This window comes from Rhinatrema bivittatum, chromosome 5 (genome assembly GCF_901001135.1).
Source record: "Rhinatrema bivittatum chromosome 5, aRhiBiv1.1, whole genome shotgun sequence".
In the NCBI taxonomy this organism is placed as follows: Eukaryota; Metazoa; Chordata; class Amphibia; order Gymnophiona; family Rhinatrematidae; genus Rhinatrema; species Rhinatrema bivittatum.
Genome location: NC_042619.1, coordinates 223,748,301 through 223,774,785, shown reverse-complemented (window position 1 = coordinate 223,774,785; position 26,485 = coordinate 223,748,301). Strand labels below are relative to the sequence as shown.

At 41.5% G+C, this 26,485-nt stretch overlaps 1 protein-coding gene across 4 annotated transcripts in view; it reads left to right on the top strand.

Annotated features, from left to right (window-relative positions):
* Positions 1–26,485, top strand: part of PHKA2 (phosphorylase kinase regulatory subunit alpha 2) — a 215,231-nt gene that overhangs the window by 26,929 nt on the left and 161,817 nt on the right. For all 4 annotated transcript variants that reach the window (XR_003857009.1, XM_029603350.1, XM_029603348.1 and 1 more), the window contains exons 3-6: positions 5,784–5,942; positions 7,373–7,420; positions 18,006–18,174; positions 25,274–25,356. Coding sequence is in view for 3 of the 4 variants with exons in the window: in XM_029603350.1 (XP_029459210.1) it covers positions 5,784–5,942; positions 7,373–7,420; positions 18,006–18,174; positions 25,274–25,356 (459 nt within the window). In the remaining variant the exon portion in view is untranslated. The remainder of the gene's footprint in view (positions 1–5,783; positions 5,943–7,372; positions 7,421–18,005; positions 18,175–25,273; positions 25,357–26,485) is intronic.

The following is a 26,485-nucleotide window of genomic DNA, read 5'->3' as shown; positions in this document are numbered from 1 at the left end:
ACTTTACATGTGTTGCCAAAGTAATTATCTGTAGATCAGATGGTAGAGTACCTTTTTTTAGCTAAACTGCCAAGTATCTAGAATTAGTGGATGTCATCATTATCATTCATTTGTCACTGGGAATTTTATTTCAAATTTCAGGAGACTTGGCCAGGGGTATCACCCAGGGTACCTGTGCCACAAGCTATCTATCGCTACCTAAGATTACAAGCAGATAGCTTGCATCTCTTAATGACTTTTTTTTTTTTGGCCAGCAGTGTTATATCTGTTACAAGTTAGTCATCAGAGGCGCCTTTTCTCCACCTCTCCTTTAAACAACCTGTCTTGTCCTTGCTGAGAATAGCCCTGCTTAATTGCTTAATGACTGTGTGATATGTGACAGGAGCAGGAGAATCTTTTTAGGTGAAAGGCTAAAAGCTTATTGCCTGAAGATTTTTCCAGGAAGAAATCTTAGCCTTTTATTCTATTGGTCAGTTGCTAGAGAGCTGGAATGCAGCCAGTGAAATAGCTCGTGTAATCCAGAGCATCAGGCAAAATGCAGACGTGATCTCAAAGGCAACAGAAATGTGTAGTGTGTACATAGATGGGCTTCTTATCTCTTAGGACACGGGTATCCAGCTCCAGTCCTTAAGAGCCAAAGCTTGTTTGGTTTTTAGGATATTCATAATGAATATGCATGAAATACAGCTGCATGCAGTGTCCCCTATTGTATGCAAAAATATCTCATGAATATCCCATTATGGTTATCTTGACAACCAGGCCTATTAGTGGCTCTTGAGGACCAGCATTGGCCTCCCCTGTCTTAGGATACATGGGAGGTAACAAGGGCCAGCACAAGTGGGTGTGTGAACTATGCATTTGCAAGGAGTGGCAACTTGTGGGGGCAGCGTCTCATACCTGAGTTTGTCAGGGCAGCCCTGCTTCTCCTTTTCTCTACTCTCCTGCTCTTCCACCTAGACCGCAGGAGTAACTGTATGCCACAGCAGAAATATAGCCTAGATTACTTCCTCTCTTGCGTTCCCATTCTCTGTAAGGTATTTGTGTGGGCCCATGGCCAGCCTCTGCTTACCTGCTTTGTTTTTGGAAAACCACTGCTGCAGCAGGAAGAGTGAAGAAGAAAAATTCTGTTGCGTCATTGGATGTGATATCAGCCCGGCAGCATGAGGGGGAGGGAAGGGAGAAAACCAGCTCTCCACCTACACAGGAAATTACATCAAAGCCCATGGCCTTATTCTTAAAAGGGAATGGACCCCCCCTCCAAGAATGCCACCATGGGTGTCCAATCTACCCCCCCTGGACAACCAACTAAAGAGAGGAAGCAATATGGGTTTGCTGTAATCTGAAATACCCTCTAAATCTGTGATGTCACCATGGAGATGCAAGGAGTGGCAAGGGTCTCCCCCCCCCCCCCCCCCCCACCACACACACAAAAAAAAGTATCTTGACCCTCCATGCCATCCCTTCTATCCCCTATGGCAGTGCAGGTATTAAAAGGGGCAAACACTGTGCTTGAATAAAGCCTGTGTTGCCTAAGAAATAGCAGTAAAACATAATCAGGCTGATACTGTAAAAAATGTGGGAGAGCCGGCGCTCCGTGTTGAGCGCCCGCTCTCCCGATGTGCGCCCAGGCACCTCTCCTGGGCGCACGATCTTCTATTTAAATGAGGTGTCGCGCTAATAAGGAGGCGTTAGGGACAATAACGCTTCCCTAGCACCTCCTTATTAGCGGTAGAGGTGGCTGTCAGTGGATCCGACAACCAAGGCTTAATTTTACCAGCATCGGTTTTCGAACTCGCTGACAGCCTCGGGTTAGGAAAACGGACGCCGGTAAAATTGAGCATCCATTTTTCTAACCCGCTGATTGGCTGGCAGATTTAAAAAAAAAAATTTTATTGTTTTTTTTTTTTTTAATTTTAGGTTCCTTCAACTTAATATTGCTAGGATATTAAGTCGGAGAGTGTACAGAAAAGCAGCCTTTTCTGCTTTTCTGTATACTTTTCTGGGTTGTTTAGAATTTAACGCCAGGCGACTAACTAATAGGTTCATCAGCATGCATTGCATGTGATGAGCGCTATTAGTTTTTGGGGGGTTGGCTGCATGTTTTCAATGCGCTGGGCCAAGTGCTGGGCCAATGCGCTGGGCCAAGAGTACTGTAGTGTATCGGCCTGAATGCAAAGGTGGGGCTCGTCAGTGAGCTGGAAGATTCGGATTCTGTGATGACTTTGTCCCTCCTTCTGCATGGGTTTCCTATTACCTAGGGGCAGGGTTGACATAGTGCCTAAGCGCCATGGCTCACAGATTGGCCCCACATATACTTTCTATTTTTGTGCTATTTCTTTGGCATGATACCTTGTGGCTTGACTGTACTCTGATCCAAAAGACAGGGGCAAACACCTCAAAGTCCTGACTGAATTCTTCAATCAAAAAGACTACAACCCCAAAATCATCACCAAGAATATTGTTTATTCACTTATAATACCCAAGTCAAAACTACTGCACTACAAAGAAAGGAAAACCACGGAGTGAGTACCGCATGTGGTTACTTACAACCCGGAGCTGGAAAAACGAAGAAAAATCGTAAAAGACCTACAGCCGCTACTCCTGGAGGATGAAGCACTGAAAGAAACATTACCTGCTGCACTGGTATTGCCATTCAGACAACCACCTAATCTGAAGCAAAAATTACTTAGTAAAAAAGCAAGTTTCTATCAGAAATTCGTGCAAATGTACTGCGCTGCAAACTATACTAAACCATAACCCACGACCCCATAATCTCCCACATGGGAAAAACATTCAGCATAAGGGGATCCTACTCATGCTCCTCCTCTAATGCAGTGTATCTCATTCAGTGCAGAAAATGTGAAGAAGCATTGTATTTTGGTGAGAAGTCAGACATTAAAAGCAAGAGTCAATTGGCAAGGCACAAGATCATACACTACAGAAAAGACCAGGCCGACAGCTCCGTGGAAGAAAACTGTACGGAGCCAGACCAACGACCTTATAATCAGAATAATCAAAGGAAAATTTAAAACAATCCACAATACATTTTATTTAATCCTTCGCTCTTAACTCCCATGGCAACTGCTTTTGCCTGCGTCATTCACTGCTTCCATTCCAACGTGCACCTACACGCATGCTTTTAGAATAAGTGTGGGCACCTATGATAGAGGTGGCTCCGGGTTCGAGAAAGTTAGTGATTGATTTTGAGATGAGGAGCTTTCATCGCTGTTGTGCGTCAGTAAACAGTTTGGGGAGGAGAGAGTGGTTGACGTGGGGATTAGGGAGCAGAGGATGATTGGCATGGCGGGAGGGCGGGGTTAGTGTCTTTTTGAGGCGAGCATGCGTGTAGGTGCACGTTGGAACGGAAGCGGTGATTGACGCAGGCAAAAGCAGTGGCCATGGGAGGTAAGAGCGAGGGAGGATTGAATGTGTGCTTATATTTAGAATACCATCTGTGATCCCCTGATGTAGGTGGCTATGGGCTGCCGATACGCAGCAGCATCGGGTTATCGGGAGCAGTTTTAATTGAATGCAGAGGCGCTGAGAAGCAAAACAGAAAAGAACACAAGGGCAACATAAGTACTGTATTTGGGCTTGTATTGGGGTGTGGTGATGTGACACAGGTTTGCCCGGAGATCTGAAGCGCAGTTCCGTGGGACGCTGTTTGGAGCGTTTGATACGAGCAAGCAATGAAAAGATCAAAAGACTAAAAGATTAAAATGGCGGCTGACAACGGATGGGATAGAGAATAAGCACTCATTTTATATAAACAGGATTATTGATCCTTGAGCTCTATGGATAAAGTGTAATTGACAAAGAATGGGACAGAGAATGAGAAAGCATTTATAAAATGAGAGAAGATTCTGAGCCTTGTGGACAAGGAGCCTTGTGGATAAAGATTTTGAACAGCACAATTAACAACGTATGGGACAGAGAATGAGAGAGCATTTACAGCACAAGAAAAGTAATCTTTGGAGCTAGTGGGACTAAGACTCCGAATAACGGGATCAGCATTCAGCATCTTGTGTGATTAAGCCATACATTGAACACTGCTTTCATTTCAATAAGTTTTGTGATTGTGTGTAATAACATCTATACATTTAAAACTGCTTGATATTTTGAATACTGTGTTGACCTTTATAGAAGGGGTGAGAGTATGTAGGAATGTTGTTGGGAGGAGTTGAGAGAGGGCGTGTGAGTGTTCGAAGGGAGGGTGTATGAATGAGATTGGGGCAGTGTGAGTGTGTGGGTTGGGTATTTTTCTAGGGAGGGTTCAGTGAGGGTTATTGTGTTTGTGTTATCTTAGATGGTACAAGTGAAGTTTAACAAGTGCAAAAAAGAGGTTTTATTTTTGATAACTATTTGAATGGTAATGTGAAGTAGAAACAGTGAAATATAATAAAAAATAAAAATCATATCAAGAACATCAGTGTGTGAGTACGTGTATAGTGACTGTTGTTCCTGAAAGGGAATTAGGACATTTTTGGAGTATAGTGATAGTCTCAATAGCGGTGTGGTTTTTGGTTGTGTGTTGGACTAAAATAGGAGCCAAACTTCTTTAATTAATTTCAAGCATTGATATGAGGTCAATCCATTTTCACTTCTTGCAGTTAGAGTAGATTATTCTCCAATTCTGATCCTGCGCTGAGGCCCCATTGAACACGCAATGTATGTCATCTAGCTGACATTACCTTCTATGGCTGCAGATGCTATTCCCTAGACAAGAAGCCTCATTTGCAGATACTAATGAACAGCTAGAACCTACAGCTATGTGAAGAGTGCTGACAATGTAACTATGTATTTACCCTTCAATTTGTATTCTCCTATTTAATCTATATTTCGCTTCGGAAGGTGCTGAAACCCCATATTAATCAAAGAAAGGATACTGACCTTAGAAGTGGGCTAAAAATGAAATTAGTATATGGGAATCATGCATCTGGTTATTTCTTAAGAGACTTTTTTTTCCTAACATTTTTACATTTTGCCTCTGCTTTTAATCGCAAAGTGTGATGGCACTTTATTTTAAATTGGCTTTTGGAAAGATGTAAAATCTTAAAATTGAAAAAGACGAATGCTAAACAGTAATACAGGAAGTCCTCTCTCTCTCTCTCTCTCTCTCTTTCTCTCTCTCTCATTGTAGAAGGGCCCTGATAGCTAGGCTGGATCTCCACCAGTTGCATCCAGGCCTAAATTGGCTGTCTGAAATTTGCTTGCCCTTTCAGTCATTAAAAGTACATGCAGTGTCAACAACCTGTGGAAGAAGTAGGTGGGCTTGGGTTAGGCAGGGTTAAGTCAATAATGCATGCAGATGTTGTATTTTGAAAACCGCACAAGGTATGTAGAAGGTTAAAAGAGAACCTGCTGAAGAAGCAGGAGTAAATCTCCTCAGATGCTTTTTCCCTAGACAGTTTTTTAAAGGGAATGTTACCCGTGCTTTCCCTTTGCAGAATTGCTGCAAAGTCTGCAGGGAGAAGTTGCTCATAAGACTTCACAATGGCGTGGGTTCTTTTGAAAATTGCCCCCATGAAATGAATATCAAGAAATTTCAGCATTTCACCTTATGATGTTCCTCAGGCTTGAGTGGGAAGACACTTTCAACACGAAATACACAGAAAGATGATTCTGATTCCTTTTTATTCAATGGTGCATGTACGCAATAGTGCAATGCATCCCCTAGACCTAGAGGCTGCTCAGTCATGTTCTGTAACTTTATTGCTTGCACCTGACTCCAAGACCTCACACGCTTTTTTTTTTCTTTTTTTTTGTCCTCGCCTTATGGCTAGAACCCAATCACAGGACTTTTGTCTGCCAGCCATGAGCAAAAGGATGCCTGGGTTCGGGACAACATCTACAGTATCCTGGCAGTGTGGGGCTTGGGAATGGCATACCGTAAGAATGCAGACCGGGATGAGGATAAGGCCAAAGCCTATGAACTAGAACAGGTATGTCTGCTTTTGATATCTGCCTGGAGGCCTTGTTGCATTTGTTAAAATTGCCTTTCTTTATTGTATGTTTCTGAATAACTTTCCTGCCGATTTAATACAGATCTGGGACCTTACAGACTGAATTACAACCAGGAACACATATCACTGTTTTGGGGGCGTTGATAGATATCTTTCTGTATTGCCGCGCATTCTTTTCTTTTTTTCTTCTTTTTTTTTTTTTTTTTAGAGATTTACCTTTCTCTGAAGACAAAGCAATTCATTGTATTCACACAAGTGAGTCACGTGACCATGTTTAGTACCTAACAGACATCTGTTCCAGAGCTTTCTGGCAAGGCCTCAAGGCTGCTGCAGCCCTGCTGCTCTCTCACTTCCTTCTTCTCTGCCAGAGACATTGGACATGTCAGTTTTACTGTCTTTATTTATTTCACACCTATCTCCAGCCTCAAACCCACCCCTAAACAATTCTCTTATTTTCTTAGCCAGGTTTTCTGGCCCTTATTTAAGTTTTAATGTTTTTCTGTCAGTTCGGCTAGCCAGCACAAGATATTTTTTTCTCACGGGCATTTATCAGTCTGTTTCGTCTTTGTTTTTTTTTTCTCTGCTTGTCTTTTTATGAAACATTTTTTCATCTTTTGTTTTGATGCATATATTTTTCTCACCATTTCAGTGGAGTGCACCAGGAGCTTCAAAATCTTCCCAAAAGTGCGAGGAGAGGGAGTGAGGCCGGTGCTGGTTCCTAAGCACTTTCTCTTTTATCATGCAGTCGAGGGGTTTAGGGCAGTGTGCACATTCAGCCTGGCAGGGCCCACGGGTTATTGAAAAGGGTTGGGCTGTATGCTTTGGGCTGCAAGGCCCAGAACACACTTTTTTTTTTTACTCTGCTTCGCCATTTAACTGGCTATATTCTTTTGATCATATAAGTCGCTTATGGCTAAAGTTATGCAGCCACACGAGGCCAGATAACTTTAAACCTAACCAGTCATGTTCAAAAGATGTCTGGTTAGATTTTAAAGTTATTCAGCTAAAGGGAGCCAGACAATTTTTTTTTTCAGGGATATTCAGTGGGATGTTTATGGCACCGAATATCCAGGCTGACTTATTTGACTTACTTTAGCTGGACAAGTTAGTGGTTTTAGGGCTTTTTGAATATTGGCCCAATTTTGACTTATGCCATGCTTACCATGGTGGTTCCCCCTGTTAGGAAAAAGAGTTCTTGTGGTCTCTGAGAGAATGTTCTGCTTAGTGATCTACCCTACAGTACCAATGGAAATTTTATTTTATTACTTCAGCCTTTTGCAAAACTGTGATTTCGTGCTTGCTGTTATTCGATGATAATTTTCTGTTCACCTGATATAAAGCAGTGGCCAGACATAGGAGGAAGAGATTCTCATCCTGGAAACTCATTGGTTTATCCCTTGCCTCTACAGAATGTTGTGAAACTCATGCGAGGGTTCCTGCACTGCATGCTGAGACAGGTAATTCAAAGATACTCATTCTATCTACAGCCAAGCGTTTGTTTCTGCAAATACAACATAAGGTGGACTTTCAAAGGCATTCCATGTGTAAAAATAGCATATAGGCATGTAAGAAGTATGTGTGCGTGTATATGTTATTTTATAAATGCTGAGAGTATGCATGTATGTTTGGTATTATGGAGTTAATTTTCAAAAGGATTTACTCGTGTAAATGTAATTACTATTGCAGCAGTTTTCAAAAGCCATTTACCTACCTAAAGTGCACTTATGCACGTAAATCCTATTGACAATTCAATGGCATATATTGTAGCAATTTTCAAAAGCCCATTTACATGGGTAAGCTGTGTTTTCACTTGTAAAACCCATTTTTAAGCAAGTAAATGCTTTTGAGAATCAGGTCCTGTGTGTACATTTTACCAGGGAAAAAGGGGCAGTCTATAGGATTCTAGGGTAGGATTCAGAAGTCCGTGTGGCAGTTGCTATTTTGTAATTGATATACACATATACATTACCAAACTTATTCATGCACTTTTACACCTGCTAATTGACTCGTGTTAATGGGAAGTCTGGGTGAACTGCTGGGGGTTCAGGGTGAAGTGCTAGAGGGTCTAGGTGCACTGGAAAAGGAATGGGTGAACAGGTGGAGGTATCGGTGATTCTAAGTATGCATGCAAGTATGTATTTTCAAAACTGTTACTTGCATTACTTATAAAATACCTGCCTCCATGTATAAATCCGGATATTACGCATACATGTTATATTTTTTACATGCCTTAAATGCACACACATATGTTTATAAAATAGGTAGAGAAAGTATGTGTTTTCTTGCATTAGAAACTGCCTTTTAAACCAATCTGGGTCAAATGTTTTATTTGAAGAAGACAGTATGGGGTAGATTTTCAAAAAACGCGAATAGGCGTACTTTTGCTGGCGCATCAGGCGCCAGCAAAAGTACGCTGGATTTTAGTAGATACGCGCGGAGCCGCGCGTATCCACTAAAATCCTGGATCGGCGCGCACAAGGCTATGAATTCTGTATAGCCGGTGCACGCCGAGCCGCGCTGCCTACCCCCGTTCCCTCCAAGGCCACTCCGAAATCGGAGCAGCCTTGGAGGGAATCCTCTAACGCCCTCCCCTCATCTTCCCCTCCCTTCCTCTATCTAACCCACCCGCCCGGCCCTGTCTACACCCCCCCCCCCCTTACCTTTCTCCGGGGATTTACGCCTCCCGGAGGGAGAAGTAAATCCCCGCACGCCAGCGGGCCTCCTGCGCGCCGGGCCGCGACCTGGGGGCGGGTATGGAGGGCGCGGCCATGCCCCCGGACCGCCCCGGGCCGTAGCCACGCCTCCGTACCCGCCCCCAAAACACTGCCAACACGCCCCCGAAACGCCGCGACGACCGGGCCCGCCCCCGACACGCCCCCCTCGGAGAACCCCGGGACTTACGCGAGTCCCGGGGCTCTGCGCGCGCCGGTAGGCCTATGTAAAATAGGCGCACCGGCGCGCAGGGCCCTGCTCGCCTAAATCCGCCCGGTTTTGGGCGGATTTAGGCGAGCAGGGCTCTGAAAATCCGCCCCTATATGTGTGCAACATAACATAATATTTTTGGTTGAATCAAATACATACATTTGTGCAGCTGAGAAGTCATCAGTGCAGAAAAGGAACACAGAGTGGGGCTTCCAGGCAGGCATAGGGAGGTGTGAGTGAGTACTAAGGGAAGTGATGTTTTTCCAATGTTTATCTAATAAACATTTATTTTATTTTTATTATGTCAAGTATGTTTTATTAGTGTTGTTTATCAGTTAAAACCTAAAATCAGAAGCCCTAAATATAATCCACATCCTTTTTCCTGCAATGAGACAGGCTTGGCTGCTCTGTTTTGTACGAGGGAGAGGATTTCCAACCTTAGAAGATCCTGATGCTGATGGAGCACTAAGGTGCCAATTATCAGTTGGCCCCCAAGGGGCAAATCTTTAAACTTACGCGAGGGCGCAGATTTGTTCTTGCAACCCGGCACGAACAAATCTACGCCCGATTTTATAACATGCGTGCGCTGCCACGCGCATGTTATAAAATCCAGGGTCGGCGCACACAGGGGGGTGCACAATTGTGCAACCTGCACGCGCCGAGCTGAGCAGCCTGCCTCCGTTCCCTCCAAGGCCACTCCGATTTCGGAGTGGCCTTGGAGGGAACTTTTTTTTTGGTCCCCCCCACCTTTCCCTCCCTTGCCCTATCTAATCCCCCCCCCCCCCCCCGTACTTTATTTCGTGGAGTTATGCCTCTGGCAGGCGTAACTTGCTCGCGCCGCCAGCTCCCTGCCCCGGCACAGCGGCCTGTGCTCAAAGGGTTACGCGCATATCTTATGCGCGTAACCCTTTGAAAATCTGCCCCCAAGTGTTTAAGATCTATGGCTAAAACTTAGCTGGTGATCTTTGGCACATAATTCACTCACAACAATGCGTCTGAAAATTAGATCCATTTCTGCAACAAAACTTAGCCACTGAGAATTAGGCTTTCCATTAGCCGGCCAGAGTTAGGGAGCTAAATCAACCCCCCCCCCCACCCCACCCTGTAAAAGTCTCCGGGGTTGCCCCTTTTTTAAATTAACCCCTAAAGAGTTTAAATACCCCAGAAAATCCACCTGAAGCTGTTTTTAGGAGGGCAATTTGGAGGGAACCCAAAAGGACAGTTATCAGCTACACAAGTGGGCAGGGGCCTGGGGTGACACCATAAAATTTGCTGCTGCCATGTGCCTAGGGCACAGTACCACCCTCCTACATTATCTTGTGAGCACTACTTTCTTTGATGCATAAAGCCTATCAATTTTATGCTCACAGCAACCCAATCCTTAGAGGGAAAATTAACTAAATTCAGCCCTTAAAATAATCGTCTAATCTACTAACGGCAGTTACAATAAAATATGTGAATGAAAAACCAGATTTTCTGAAAGCAATTGAAATTAATAAAGAGCTAACTTCTGTTTAAAATAGAAATGAGGAAGAGAGGTCCATAATGCCGTAAAAGCCAGTGATGATAAGTACCATCATTTTCATAGCAAGAAATCAAGTTACACAAAAACTGGACCTTTAAAATACAGACAAACCCTCACCAAATACAAAATAGAAACGTGCCAACAAAAACTGTAGTGGACACAGAAACATCCATCATTCCTTGCAAAACATCAAGCAATAAAATCAAGAGATATAAAACATCATTCATAATATTACAATCATGCTAATAAAAAGAACAAATGTCGATGAACATCCAATAATTAAAAAAGAATTGCATAAATTTGTTCTAATATTTCTCATACTTCAATATTTAAAAACATCTGATGAATAAAATATGCACTAATTAAAGAACGCTCTATTATTACCCCCAAAAAAATGTAAAATATTTCAAAACAATAGAAACATTAAATTACAACAAATAATTAAAACTAATAAGGATTTAAAAATCTCCTGCTCTCCATACCTGTGATCTTTTAATTTCCACTCAACCTGAGATTATCATAGATTACTCCTGGGGGAATTCTGCGCACAGAAACCTAAAATTCTGCGCACAAAAACTTAAAATTCCGCAAACTTTATATTGGTCAAAATAACACAATTTACATGACAATCTTTAAGTAATTGCTTTTTAAATTATTACAGAAAAATGTTATTACTTAAATTTGCAGAACTTTAAATATTTTGAGCAGAATTTCCCTAGAAATTCACTGTAAGAGTGTCACTTCCACATACACATACCCTCTCTGAAACCCACACTCAAGCAGCCCCCCACCACCCACCCTCTCTTACCTCCCATGCTCTCTCACACCCTCCTGCTCTCTCTCAGCCTCCCACCCCCCTCTTACTAACCATGCTCTCTGGCATCCCCCCTGCTCTCTCTCACACACTCCTGCTCTCTCTCACCCTCCCCTACCCTCTCTGACCACATTCTCTCTCACCGGCATGCCGCGGGACGTGCTCGTTCGCAGTGAAGATGAAGGCTTGGCACGCTGTTCGCGGCAAAAAGGGAAGGCCCCATGTGCCGTAGGACGTGCTCCGTTCGCGGCGAAAAGGGCATGGCACATGGGGGCCTTCATCTTGGCCACGAACGGAGCGCATCCCACGACACACGGGGGCCTTCCCTTTTCGCCGCCTTCCCTTTTCCCTTCCTTTTTGCCAATTTTGCGCAGGGGGGAATTCTGCGCACATTCCACATTTTGCAGTAGCACAGAATTCCCCCAGGAGTATCCATTTCAGTTTTGCCTGCATGTTTCTGTTTCTAATTTGTAGTCCCTTACTCTGTATTAGGTAAGGGTCTGTCTGTGATGCGCATGTGTGACGGAGATGCAATATTTTGACGAGCGTACAGTTTCTCTACAAAGATATGTAGCAGTCTAGCTTGTTCTGTTTGCCCAGTAGGTGGTATATTAGTGTTTTAGGGCCTTGTGTGTCAAACACAGGCTCTCACAGGCATGTTTGTGGGAGACAGAGCCTGTCGGCTGAATTGTAAATCAGCCACGTGCATAAAAAACGGGGGTTACACGCGTGGCCAGGCCTTGTGCGCACCGCACGCATTTTCAAAGGGGCCCAGCCATGCACATAACCCCTGTGATGCGCCGAAGTGCTGGGCCCAGATAAAGGGATGGTCTGGGGGGCAGGGAGGGAACAGTCTGGGGGGGCGAGGAGGGGCGCAGCTGGAAGTGGCCGGTACAGCGGCCATTTGCCCTGGAAGAGGAGTAAAGGGTAAAATAAAAATTTGGGGGTTTAGATAGGATAGGGATAAGGCGGTGTGGAGGAGGGGGAAGAGGGAGGAAGGTTAGTTAGGTGGTTTTGAAAGTTCCCTCCCAGACCGCTCCTTAATTGGAGAGGACTAGGAAAAGGGAACATTGCATTGCCGCGGGTAAATTAAAAATTTAGCCTGCCCCCCCCCCCATGTGTGCGAGTCACAGGCCATGCTCACATGCGCGCGCGGATGTTAAAATCTGCCACACATGTGCACACACCCCTCATATTTTATAATGGGCGCTCGTAAGTTTAAAAATCTACCCTTCTGTGAGTGAGAGAAAAGGACTGTGTTGTGTGTGAGAGCATTGGCATGTATATGAGAGAATTATAATGAATGTGTTAGTATGTGTGTGTGAATGAGAGAGAGAGGAGATAGGGCCACACAAACTATCTCCCCATATCTATTAGTCCTGGGGGAATTTTGCACTACTGTGGAGTGCAGAATATGTGCAGAATTCTCCCCCTGGGCAGAAAATGGCAGGGGGAGCACGCAAAAATGAAGGCCCCGGCTTGCCATTTGCGCCGAAGATGAAGGCCCCTGTGTGCCACAGGAGTCACTCTGCTCACAGCGAAGATGTTGTAGAGAGAGCCCAGTGGGAAATTTGGTATTGTAATTAATCGTCGTACTGTAAAAATATCGACATGCTCCTACAAAATGAACCCTCCAACAATTCCAAATACACAAAGTGTGCTTGGTAGTTGGGGGTAAACACTCCGCCCTCTTTCAGGAGTTCTGTGGTTGCCAAACCATAGACCATAGGGGCATACTACCCACCATCAATTGCTCAACCTTAACCCAGATTTTTGGTTCTTTTTCCCTATGCCAGTCTACTATTGCCTGCAGATGAGCAGCCACATAATACTATCTAAGGTTGGGTACTCCCAAACCCATCTGTAATTTATGCTGATACATCACCCAGCATGCTATCCTTGGGGTTTTTCGTTTCCAAATATAGGAAAAAATACGTCTTTGCCAACTCTTTAAAATAGAAGTGGAGATAGGAATTGGGAGTGAATGAAAGAAATAATTTAGCTTGGGGAGAATATTCATTTTGACCAAAGCTATTCGGCCAAACCAAGACATTGTATAAGAATCCCAAGTGTCCAAGTAGTGCTTGCCACAGAGGTATATAATTCAGATCAAATAGGGCATCATAACAATTACTAATCCGGATCCCCAAATATTTAATACTACTTTTAGCCCATTTAAAGGGGAATATAGTTTGTAACCTGGGTATCTGATCCTTCTTAACCATTAGGTTGAGCACTTCCGATTTATCGAGATTTAATTTAAATCCCGAAACCTGACTAAAATCTTTCAGTACCCCAATCACCTCTTTCAACGAGGACTCTGGGTTCGTCAGGGTGAATAGAATGTCATCAGCAAAAAGAGAAATTTTATACTCTTCACTCCCTACCTGGACCCCTTGTATCGCCTCCATACCTCTGATTTTTATTGCCAACGGCTCCAAAAATAAAACAAATAATAGGGGTGATAGTGGACATCCCTGACGCGTTCCACATATTATACATAAAGGGTCAGAATATGTACCATTTACCTTTACCCTTGCCATTGTATTTGAATGAAGATTTTGAATCCAAGACAAGAAGGGGGAACCAAAATTCATTTTATCCAATAAACAAAAGTGATAGGGTCAATGGACCATATCAAATGCCTTTTCAGCATCAATAGAAAGAAACACTGCTGGAATCTCTCTCTCTTTAACCCGCCATGCTAGGTCAATAATTTTTCGCACATTATTTGCAGTCATTTGCCCTAGGATAAATCCTGCTTAGTCTGGGTATATTAATCTGGCCCTCACTCGTTTCATGCGGTTTGCTAATACCTTGGGCACAATTTTTAAATCAACATTGATCAGAGAAAAGGGCCTGTAGGATCCACATTGGGTCGGATCGCAACCAGGTTTAACTAGTATAGAAATCCCTGCAACACTGGTACTAGCAAATAGAGAATTATCAGCTCTGAGAGAATTAAACCATTTTAGTAATAAAGGGACAATCTGAGATGAGAATCTTTTATAGAATAAAGCTGTAAAGCTGTCTAGGCCAGGTGTCTTATTCACTTTAAGTTCCTTAATCACATGAAGAACCTCTATAGAGGATATGTCCTTATCAAAAAATTGTTTTTCAGCTTCAGTTATAATAGGGAGATCAAGTTTATTTAAGTATTCCTCCATTTGGCTCAGGAGAATATGAGAGTCGGACGTATATAACTTTTTTATAGAAGTTCATAAACCTCTGCCTCATATCCTTAGGAGTTGTCAGCATGTGGCCATCTTCTGCTTTGATTTTAATAATTTGTTGTTGGGCTATGCGCTTTTTTAACTGTTGTGGTAATAGACGACTAGTCTTATTTCCCCATTCAAACTGTTCCTGGTGCAATTGGTTCAATTGAAAAGCCACCTTATCAGCTTCTATCACCTGTAAAGCGTCTCTAGCTCTCTGAAATTGTTTATATCTAGACTTCGCTAATGTTCTCTTATGAATCATTTCCAGAGCTTTTATCTCTGCTTTTAGACGCCTCTGTTTATCGATTCGGGCCCTTTTCAAAAAGGCTGCCCACGCAATTAATTTCCCTCTTATTACTGCTTTTAATCCTTCCCACAACAGAGAAGGGCTTATTCCAGCCACATCATTAAGATCTACATATTCATTTATTGCTTCTGTGACTTGTGAGCAAAACAGGTCATCTCCCAACAGAGTATTATTGAGAGTCCAGAAGCGCCCCTCCCTCCTCTCTGTTTACATGCTGCACTCGCAACCATAGAAGGGCGTGATCAGACCATGAGATTGGCCCTATCTCTGCTTTTAAGGCACTAGATAATAAAGATTTATCTACCAGGAAGAAATCAATCTTGGAGTATGATTGATGAGGGCTTGAATAAAAAGTGTAATCACGATCATGCGGAGAATTATGCCTCCAAATGTCAATCAAGGCCCATTTCTTCATTAGCTTTTGAAGCCGGGCTCTGGCCAAGCCTGAACCAGAGTTACTTCCCCCAGAGTTATCTACCTTAGGTAATAAGATTAAATTGAAGTCACCTGCCATGAGCAAGTGACCCTCTGCCTCTGTTGTTAAGAATGTACTCAGATCAGAATAGAAAATAGCCTGGCCTACTACTGGAGCATAGACATTAACTAAGGAATATATCATGTCCTCTAATTCAAATTTTATCATCAGAAATCTGCCAGATCGGTTGCTATAGCATTTTTTAATTATGCCCTTAAAATCTTTATGAAGGAAAATTGCCACTCCCGTGTATTTTTCCTGCTTTGTTGCAGCTGCAAAATATTGCATGGGGTATAGCGAGCACTGTAGTAATAACTCATATCATTTTTTTAATATGTGTTTCTTGTAATAGTACAGTTGTTGCTCCCCCACTTAATATTTCAGATTTAAGTAGTTGTCGCTTCCGGAGGAAGAGATCAAAAGATTTCTAGCACACAAGCCTCCCTGCAAAAGGAAACCTCTCCTTCATCTGCACCGCTGCTAACACAAGTCATCCTCTGCACACCGCTCTGTGGCATAGGGGCCACATAATAATAAAAGATATTTATTTATATTTATTTATTTAACTTTTTTTATATACCAACATTCAAGACGGTGGTCCCATCATGCTGGTTCACAAGAAACCAGTGGAACAATGACTGTAGTAGCAAAAAAAAAAGAGAAAAAGCAGTGGAAAAGTCATTTTCCCACTGATTAATTTTTTATTACAACATTGAAATTCTCAGGAAAAATAAAGTAAAACCAAAGGTCCATAAATATTTTCTAGGCACTAATGAGGGAGGAAGGTAAGGACAGAAGAGCAGGTGGCAGCCTTGCAAATATCTTCTATGGAAGCAGAGTGAAGATAAACTAAGAAGGCTGCAGTAGCTCTGACTGGATGTGCACAGATTCACTGGGGATGGCTGATAATGTGCTAGAATAATTTATTCACTCCTTCACTGTCTGCTGGTTGGTCCCTCCACTGTCAGCAGTCGGTGAAAGGACCAATCCGCTTTCAGAAGGCTGTCCTTTCAGAATTCTGAAAGTGGATTTGCCCTTTCAGTGACTTGTGACAATGGAGGGACCAATCAACTGCCAAAAAAGGGAGTAGCCCAGCCAGAGGGAAAAGCCTGATATTAACTGTTAGGAAGCGGGATTTAGATCCTCTAAGGTGAGAGGGGGAGGGGGAGTCCAACCCCAAACCCACTTGCCTTTTTGTAATGTGAGAGGGAGGGGTTTCTGCATTCTTAGGAGAGGAGGGTGAGAGGACTTGCTGGCCAGGCCAGGCCATACTACATCTGCTGGTGCTTCCTAGGGATGGAGAAAAGTTTTGTGCATGTACGTTTTTGTGCGCATAGTTTTTCCAAGGATATATAATCCACTTGGAGGGATTAGTGGCTATATTGGGCCAGTCAGGAGGCGATGAACTAGTTTTTTGGGGGTTTTTTTGTGCATTTGGATTCCAAATAGACCACAAGTCAAAAGCAGTGCATTTTTCATTTTAGTGCAATTTTTTACCCATGCTAAAATTTAATTCCAATTTTAGCATGGGTTTTATTACATCGGCCACACTGTTATAAAAGCAGGGTTCTTTAAATTTAGAATGATTTGCCACTAAATACATTTTACCTAAGGAGGATTTTCGTACAATAATTTTAATCACCATCGATTACGGTAATTCTTTAGATATAAGCTTTCTGTGTGCAGCAGCATGGTTGATGGTAGCATGTTCTATTAGAGAACATATTACACCTGTTTTGCAGCAATTGGATTGGCTGCTAGTATCTGAGCAGGTGAACTTAAAATTGCTTACTTTGGTTCACAAGGCTCTTCAAGGTGAGGGTCCTTCTTATTTAGTCACCTGCCTAACTCGGTATGTTCCATCTTGTTCTTGGCGTTGCTATGTCTTCTGTCTTTTAAAGAGTCACATCTTCAGGTTACTAGGAACCAGTCCTATTCAATAATAGATTTCTTGTTATGGCATGAACTTCCTCAGGAGTTTCATGATATTTTGGACTTTAGACTCTTTTAAAAACAGTTAAAAAGCATTTTTGTTTCAGCTGGCATTTTCGTAAGTCTGTTTTGTGCTCTCTTATTTTATTTATGTTGATTTTACTGTGTTTTATTGCCCTCCTTATTATTTGTCATTGTCTGTTTTATTGACGTTTATGTCTATGGTATGATCTGCTTAGAGTGCATTTCAATATAAGTGGAATATAAACATTTTTGAAATAACACAGTTGAAAAAATTTCTTGATTCTCATTCTCCTCCCCCATGAATTTAGCAATAGGGACGAAGCAGAAGTATAAAATATATCTAGGAGCAGTCTTTTTCTTTTCAAATGTAAAAGGTTTTCCTGTTTTCCTTATTCCACTCAAAATTCTTTCTCAATTCTGAGCAATACTTTTTTCTTTATTTCCATGCAGATTATTAATGTATGACACAGAGTGATATATTGTAATACTATTGAAATATAATTGTGTATCTGTATTATTTTCTTTTCTTCTATGTAAGATTGTAAAAATCAGCATAAATAAAAAATTAAAAAAAAATTTTTTTTTAAATAAATAAGGAATAGGCCTCATTGAAAATAATGGGGCCTGTGGTAAATAACTCTCATTTTGGTGCATAATGGACCTTTTTGAATAGGAGCCTTAATTCCTTCTTTGGAGTGAGTGGCAAGACTCTCATGTTTCTATAAGTTTTATGTGCATAAGAAGTATTATAAATGCAGCTGGAATACATTTGTGATAGTAGTCACTAGTGTGCATTCTATTGATTTTGATTTCTTGGGTGCCCAGATGAATAAAGTTGAAAAATTCAAGCATACACAGAGCACGAGGGATTGTCTGCATGCCAAGTACAACACAGCCACATGCAGCACCGTGGTTGGCGATGACCAGTGGGGGCACTTGCAAGTAGATGCCACCTCCATATACTTGTTGTTCTTGGCACAGATGACAGCATCAGGTAAGCAAACTTCAATTAACCCACATCTGTACAGTTCATTTAGCAAAGATGTAAGGTTTGCCCAGAAGTTAAAGCATCCTTCTTTTTTGGCCAGGGATCCCATTTCTGCATAAAATAAATGAAGGTTAGTGGTGACCTGTGAGAAAAGGGGAAAAGAGAGCTAGTTAGGGAATTATTTTTAATTCCTGTATTTATTTTTAGACATCCTGCCATCCCAGTTCTGCTTCCACTGGTACGTTTTGTTTAGATATGTGGAACAGTGCACATAGGGAGTAGTTTTGTAACAGGCTGCATAAGAAAGTCAGCAAAAATGTGCACATATTTCCTCCCGTTTTTAAAGCAGACTTACGCACATTTGTTCACTTTCAAAATGAGCCTACCAAAACTACCCTCATACACCTGCTGATTTGTACACAGAAATGTTTTGGGAAGATGTACTTGCATTTAAGCCCAAACTCGTGTCTAACTTCCCATCCCCCCCCACCCCTGGAAATGCATCTGCCTAGTCTGGTTAAGCTTGCGCACATGCAGGACACACGCAAGTAAGTTACCTGCCTATCAGACAGGAAATTTGAAAATTACTCTCATAGACGTTATGCTGCAACATCATGAACAGTTTGACCAATACTCCTGTTATTTTGGGAAACAAAACTTCCGTGTTTCATAGCACAATTTTGATATAAAGAGGCGGCAGTGTACATATAATGTGTCTGCATAGAGATCTGTGTGTTTGCTCTTCTCAGGCTTCGATATCTACTTGCTGATTAAGTTTTGCTTATATTTAACTAACTGCACAATAAAAATATATTAAGACATAGGCTTATCCTGAACTTTTTATTCTATTGCAGTTGCATTTTCATTGGAGGGTGGTTGTGACTAAGAGTGAGAACATTTACTAACATTTAATGCCATACTGAAAGGAAATTAGGGTATTAACAAACAGGCAATGCCTGACCATGGAGGTCATTAACCCTCAGTTGACTGCTTATTAACTAATGCATGGTATTTGTACCATGGGGAAAACTGCAGGATTTACCTAAGTGTGGTACCAAGTACTGCAGTTTAGTCAATCCCATGGTAGGTTTCTGTGTGTTGCCACTGCCGGGAAGTTCACACATTCCTTGCCGTGGCAACATGGGATGGTGGCTTCCTATCTTTTAAAGGGGTTGCAAGGCTGCCTAAAAGACCTCCCAACCCCTCTATCCAAATATGCCTGCAGGGGAATCTCGCGGCTCCCCTGCCACCCTTTAAATTCCAGCACTGAGCGCATCGGTAGGTGAATTAGTCCACCAATGCTCTCAGGGGAAAGTTTGCTACAATTCTTGAGGTTTAGCTGATTTTCAAGGAATAGCGCAACAAGCAAAGATTTTTTACACACTGCTACTCATTTGCATGACAGCTGTTTTGCATGTAAAACATGCAAAACAGCTAATTTGCTTAGCCATATTGTGTCTGGTTTGAATAATGTGTGAAACTTGCAAGTTTTGCGTATTATTTCCATTTTTGCTGCACTAATGCATTTTACCACACAGTAAATACATTACCGCAGCTTAATAAATAGGACCCTTGGTGCAGAAGATTTATTTTAAATAATATTTTAGATCTTTAATATAAACATTGTAAGCTGTCATATTTATGTATGTAATCGATCACATTTCTAATTCGTATTTCCAAAAATAAAACACCCCAGATAGAAACATTCTGTTCACTTCCAAAGTCATTGCTAGTGGAGTAGTGCTATGCATCAGTGAGTCAGGATGCAGGATTCTCCGTGGACAAGCAGAACAGTGATCAGTCACACATATGGATGATGTCATCCGATGGCACCAAGATGGAAAAGTTCTCTTAGAGATCTGAGCATAGGTGGGTGTTCCCATGCAGCCACTGCCGCACGGGTCTCCTCAGTCTTTTTCCTTCTGCTGGTGTGAAAGGACATGGTTTTTGTTCTTTCTTCTTCAGCCACTTGCCAAATTATTTCCTTGCATTTTCTTTAAATTTTTGTTTTATTTCTCAAAGAAATTTTTCTGGGTACAAGTGTCCAAAAATATTTCTTGTCACTTCATATTTACATATTTAAGTTTGACCTGGCTTCGCAATGGTAGACAAAAAACTGGGCTTGTAAAGCTGTCCCCGCTGTTCCTACAAGATGGTCTTATTGGACCAAAATGAACACTGTGTTCACTGCTTAGGTCCATTGCATGATGAGCCTAACTGTGCAGCCTGTATCCAATTGTCTTCCAGGGCTAGAAAATCTAGAAAGTACTCAAATGAATTTTTAACTTCTGGGTCCTCTGTATCAACAAACAAGCGACTTATAAATAAATGGAGTTCTCTTAGTATGGGCCCTAGAGTGTCTGACTGGGTTAGAAACTGAGTGGGAGGTGACAAAAGAAAGTGGTAAATGTAGTTCATGCTGAGGAAGGGGATGTTACTAGCACTGTGTGTCAGGAATCGGTCCGTGGATTGTTTTTCTCAACATTTTCATGAGCAGTTTTGCAGAAGGATTGTCGGGAAAGTTTTGTCTTTTTGCCAACGAATACAAAAGATGTGCAACAGGATAGACAGCCAGGAAAATGTGGAAAACATGAGGAGGGATCTAGAGATGCTCAAGGAATAGTGTAAGGTCTGGCAGCTAAGATTTAATGCTAAAAAATGCAGGTTTATGCATTTATGCTGCAAAAACCCAAGGGAGAGGTACAGTATTGGGGATGAAATTCTTCTAAGCACAAAAGAAGAGCGGGATCTGAGGGTCATCATATCTGATGATCTCAAGGTGGCCAAACAGGTGGATTAATCAACTGTAAAAGCCAGAAATATGTTTGGCTGCATAGGGAGAGGAATGGTCAGCAGAATAAGGGAGGTGATATTGCCCCTATATAGGACCCTGGTAAGACCTCATTTGGACTATGTGTACAATTCTGGAGACTGTACCTTCAAACCAGTTGGATTGATCCAGAGGGTGGTTGTTAAAATAGTGGGGATAGACTTAAAGATCTAAACATGTATACCCCAGAGGAAAGGCGAGATAGGGGAGATAAGATAGAGACATTTAAATATCTATAAGGATTCCAAGCACAGGAAGCCAGCCTCTTTCAATGGAAAGAAAGCTCTAGAATGAGAGGTCTTGAGATGAGGATGAAAGGGGATAGACTCAGGAGTAACCTTAGGAAGTATTTCTTTACAAAGAGGGTAGTGGAAGCATGGAACAGCCTCCCAGTGGAGATATAGGAGACAAAACAATATCTGAATTCAAGAAAGCATGGGATAAATACAGGGGATCTATAAGGGAGTGATGGGAATTAGAAAGCTAAATTAGTTGGATACTTCAGCAGACTAGATAGGCCATATGGTCTTTTTCTGCCATCATGTTTCTATGATTTTTTTTCTTTCTTTTTTATCACCAGATGAGGGACCATCACCTAAATCAAAAAAGGCAGAGTCTCCTCATGCTAAATGCCCTGATGCTCAGATGGCATTCTCCCTCATTTAAAGAGGAGAGAAAATACGGTATTTGGTGCTGAAGTATAAAGGAGTCAAACATGTTTTTGGGGGCACTGACAATACAGCGGCATATAGAAAAGCACCTTTGATGCCATCTCTCTTTGGCATAGATTTTTCATTGGCATCGTTGACAATCAAGGATACCATATCTTTGTTGGCACCATGAACTTCTTGGCACTGAGATACAAATATTTGTGCCAATTAATTTAAAAAATGTATTCTGAATCCACTTCTACTAAGCAATCCATGCCCATTCTAGTTCCAGAATTAGATAGTATATCTACTTGGAGTCCTCCTTCCAAACAGGTCCATCATCCATTTATCAAAAAATATGGCTTGATTTTGTAAAAACTATTTTACCAATATACCAGATTCCTCCATATTAAGCCAAGTAAATAATTTTGCTAGCTGAGTTGCAGATTAAGTCTCAAGGTTCATCTTTGTCCAAGTATTGGCCAACTTTAGAAGAACCATCTGTAATATTATGTGATTCTCAAGAAGGATTACAATTATGATTATTGTCTTACTTGTCCACGGTGAAAGCAGTTGCTTACCTATAACAGGTATTCTTTTTAGACAAAATTGAAGGTTAGCTTGGTTAAAAGGCTGAGGAGATTCGAGGCAAGATGGCCACCGAGGTTTAAGTCCGCGGGAGACGCCGGAGGGAAAACTGCCGAAAATTTTCCTTTTTCTCGATACTAACATAAAATAAAAATGCTGCATGCAAAACATAAAGGTCGCCTGAGAGGTGAGAATTTTAGCTCACCATTAGAAGACCCTCGACAGCCACAAATCTTCGTTTTTTTTCGCGGAGGCTCCACTGATAGCTCCGGATCGCTTGGTCACTGGGGGAACGGCATTGGAGCATGTGCCGTCTCCCTTGACCCTGCATACAATCCTAAGCTCCGGATCACCATCCAAACCCACTAACCCCCGGAGACATCGAAGTACCTAGCCCTGCCTCGGTGGAGGCAGGGACGGCCATGATAATGGCCTGGAAGGGAAGCTCCGTAAACGGACAGTTGGGAGCCATGAGCGCCAGCGGATTGCAGCAGCTGGGGGAAGTAAGCCCAGGAGGAGGATTGGAGGAACCTGCAATGGCTTCCTTACCTCTTCTTTCTGAGATCCCTGTTATGTCAGCGATCCCAGGTATGGTGTTGAGCGGGGAAACTGTGGAGGATGAAGGGGTGAAGCAGCTGAGGATGATTTCTGTTTCCCCATTATCAGTAAGACCTGATGCAATTTCCCTGGAAGGGATTTGGACAATGTTAAGCACAATAGAAAGTTCAATAAAAATTCTCTCAGCGGCAACAATTGAAATTAAAAATCAGGCGATAAAAAATAATAACTTAATAGCACATTATACAACTAAAATGGAAGATATGGACAGTCGAATGAAAATAGTTGAAAACAAACAAACTAAGATGATTGAATCTGAAAGCTTGACTATTAAAAGGTTAGAGGCTGTAGAAAATGCTTTAAGAGCGCACAACCAGACGATCTTGAACTTTCCTGTTATAAAATTAACTTCTCCTTTGGAACTGTTTAAATTGTATTTGAAGCAAGTTCTAAAGATTCCGGAGTCAGCATTGCCAGCAGTTGTAAAAGTTTTTTACCTACAGCAAAGTGTACAAAGTGAACAACAACAATGTCCTTTGGATTTAACCAACATTTAGAAATGTCATCAGAAACTGCGATTAATCTGAGGAAACCCCTACTTGTGTCTTTTGCCTTTCTTTCAGAAAGAAATCATGTAATGTGTCTGTTTTTTAGAAACAGAGTCTTTTCTATGGTAAACCGGTTTGGATATTCCCTGATGTTATTAAAACTACGCAGACACGTAGGAAGGAGTTTCTGAGGATGAGATCTGAAGTTTTGAATCTAGGTGCTAAATTTGTCTTAAAATACCCTTGCAAGGCATGCATCAGATACCTAAATGTAAATTACGTGTTTTATGAACCAGAACAACTTAGAACATTCTTAGTGGGGCGAACCCCCATTACAGCCTCTACAGGTTTGGTGTAAAATAGAAAAATAGTGGTAGCTCACCTGACGACTTATCATTTAAATTTGTTTGATTATATATATACTTTGATGGGAATAGTGCTCCTTTCTGCCTCCTAATTTGCAAATATTTTTCTTATAATTTAAATGTCGGTAATTACTGGATATGAAAATGTAAACAATTTTCTTGTTGTTTTTCTTTTTATGACATTGAATTTACTGTACAGGAGGTTTTTCCTGGTTAGATTTCAAAAATTGAAAGTAAAGAATTAAAAAAAAAAAAAGCTGAGGAAATTCACATGGTGGTAGATACATAGAAAAATCTGTGTGTGCTCAGATAAACTTCTCAGCTTTCCTGAGCTCTGAGGAGCTTTTCCTTCTCGGTGCTGTTAGTTGATGTCACCCAGTTGTATGGCTGATTTGTCCTGTCTACGTAGAATGCCTGTTACAAGTAAGCAACTTTGCTTTAACAAATCTTGTTCTAGGCTACTACTGTGAGATTTTTAATATAGTGGTGCAGCTCTCCAGCATGCATTTGTAGGCCCATAGGAAATGTTCATGTGAATAGCTGCGGTGGGGAAGCCTAATTGTATTTATTTTGGGATGAATTTTCAGACTCTCTGAGTAGTTTGCAGGTCCATGGGCCCTTGAAAATCCATAGGTGCATGCATTGCGGGCACAAAAGTACCCGCAGACTTTTCACTTGCTTCATAGTAGGTTCAAAGTGTATGCCAGGAAGGCTTTTGAAAATTTCCCATAACCCCCTTCTCCCCCCCCCCCCACAGTGCGGGTAGAAAGTTTGTGTGTTCTTTCATGATGCATGTACTTTCCCTCCCCTGACCTCTATCTTTTTCCTACGAGTAAAGTACATGCATTATGAAGCAGCATGCATATGTTTACCTGCAGTGGGGGATGGGAGGCAATTTTCAGAAACCTTTTCTAGGTGGGCAAATGTGTGTTTACCCATGTAAAAACCTTAGAAAATTATCTTCCCATTTTTTTCGCTGTTGTCCCTTGTGTCCAAAAGAGCTGTTCATTCACAAATGCAGCTGTATCCAAGAGCTGTTCCGTTTTTGTGATTTGCGGTTGATATCCTATGCTCTGAATTTTTAGGGGGCAATTTTCAAACTTTCCTCACTGTGATAAAGCCTGGGGGTACTTTTTGCCAGCAAACTTTGCACCAGTTTTGCTATGGATACAAAATACCTGTGGGCATTTATTTTCACCAGAAAATAATGTGCATAGGCTTGAAAGTACAATCCATGTGCATTATTTTCCCATACCACCCAAATTACTGTCCTCCCCTAAATGAGGGTAAAAATATGTCTGCTGTTCCACAAGAAACGCACTTTTAACCATACTAAAGGAGGACAATTTTCCAACAGCTATTTTCCTGTATAAATAACTTTCAGTGTTTTCCTCTTTGAATTAAGCTGCTTCTTTTTCTGGAAAAGGGAGTCTGGAAGAAAGATAAATATCTTTATATATATTGGATAATGAAATGATAAAGATCTGACAGTCACACAGTATTAGAACTGTACTATCGGACTGAAAACCTTCCTAGTGCCTATTAAGTGTCTTTGTTTTAAATCAGGCTTACGAATCGTGTTCACATTGGATGAGGTGGCCTTCATCCAGAATCTTGTGTTCTACATTGAAGCTGCATACAAAGTTGCTGTAAGTACTCACCATTGCAGGTTGTTGTGCATTAAGCAATAGTTACAAATGCGGTTTATTCTTTAAGGTTGTTTTCAGAATAATAATATTCTGTTAGGGACTATTTACCCTAATGTATATGAAAGCAATCATACTGTAATACCTTGGCATGTAAGTGTCATTACAGAGCAAAAACAAGAAAGGTGTCAATATTTATATACTTCCTTTGGTATCATATAAAGAGCAGTAAAGCCTCCAAGCAATGAATAAAGCACTGGAATTATAATTGCGTGCATCAGTTATAAAGTACTGGAATTATAATCATGTACATGAATTCTAAAGCATTTATAAAGCAGTTATCACATACATGAATTCTAAAACAGTTATAAACATGTATATGAATTCTAGAGCAGTTATAATCACATACATGAATTATAAAGCAGCTATAATCACGTACATGAATTATAAAGTTATTTACTTACTAGTTTGTATTTATTACTACCTTGTTCTATGCACAACGCTTGCCGTTTTGTTTTGTTTACTGTAAACCGACACGATATCCTCGGATGAACAGCAGTATATAAACTCCAATAAATAAATAAATAAATAAAGCACTGGAATTATATTCATGTATATGTGCTTTATATGACGCCAGAGGAAATACATAAATATTGAAACTTTTCTTGTTTCTGCTCTGTGTGAATTTACCTTTGAGTGGTGGGTTTGGTTTCCTATGGAGTTTGCACTGTACATTTAAGTATCCCTTGTCCTAGGAGCTTACAGTCTAAATTTGAGCACTGGGCGGTTAAGTGTCTTGTTTGAGATCATACAGTGAGGGGTAGTTAGAGAAATTACTCTGGGTTCTCCATATTCCTATTGCCTGATATTATCATTATGCTACAGTGCCAGATCGCCACAATGCATAGCATCTTTCCTTCTAACAAAAAAATAATATATAGTTTCTCCCTGGAGAAGCAGAATGAACAATCTCCCTTGTGGATGATGTCATCACATGGCACCATATATGGAGCTTGTCGGCTCATTGGCTAGAAGCCTGAAAGACTTTGCACGTGCTCAGTAGACTGCAGCAAGCAGCGCTCAGCAAAACTCCCTCAAGATTTTTTTTTCTTCCGCAGAGCAGTGTTCAGCA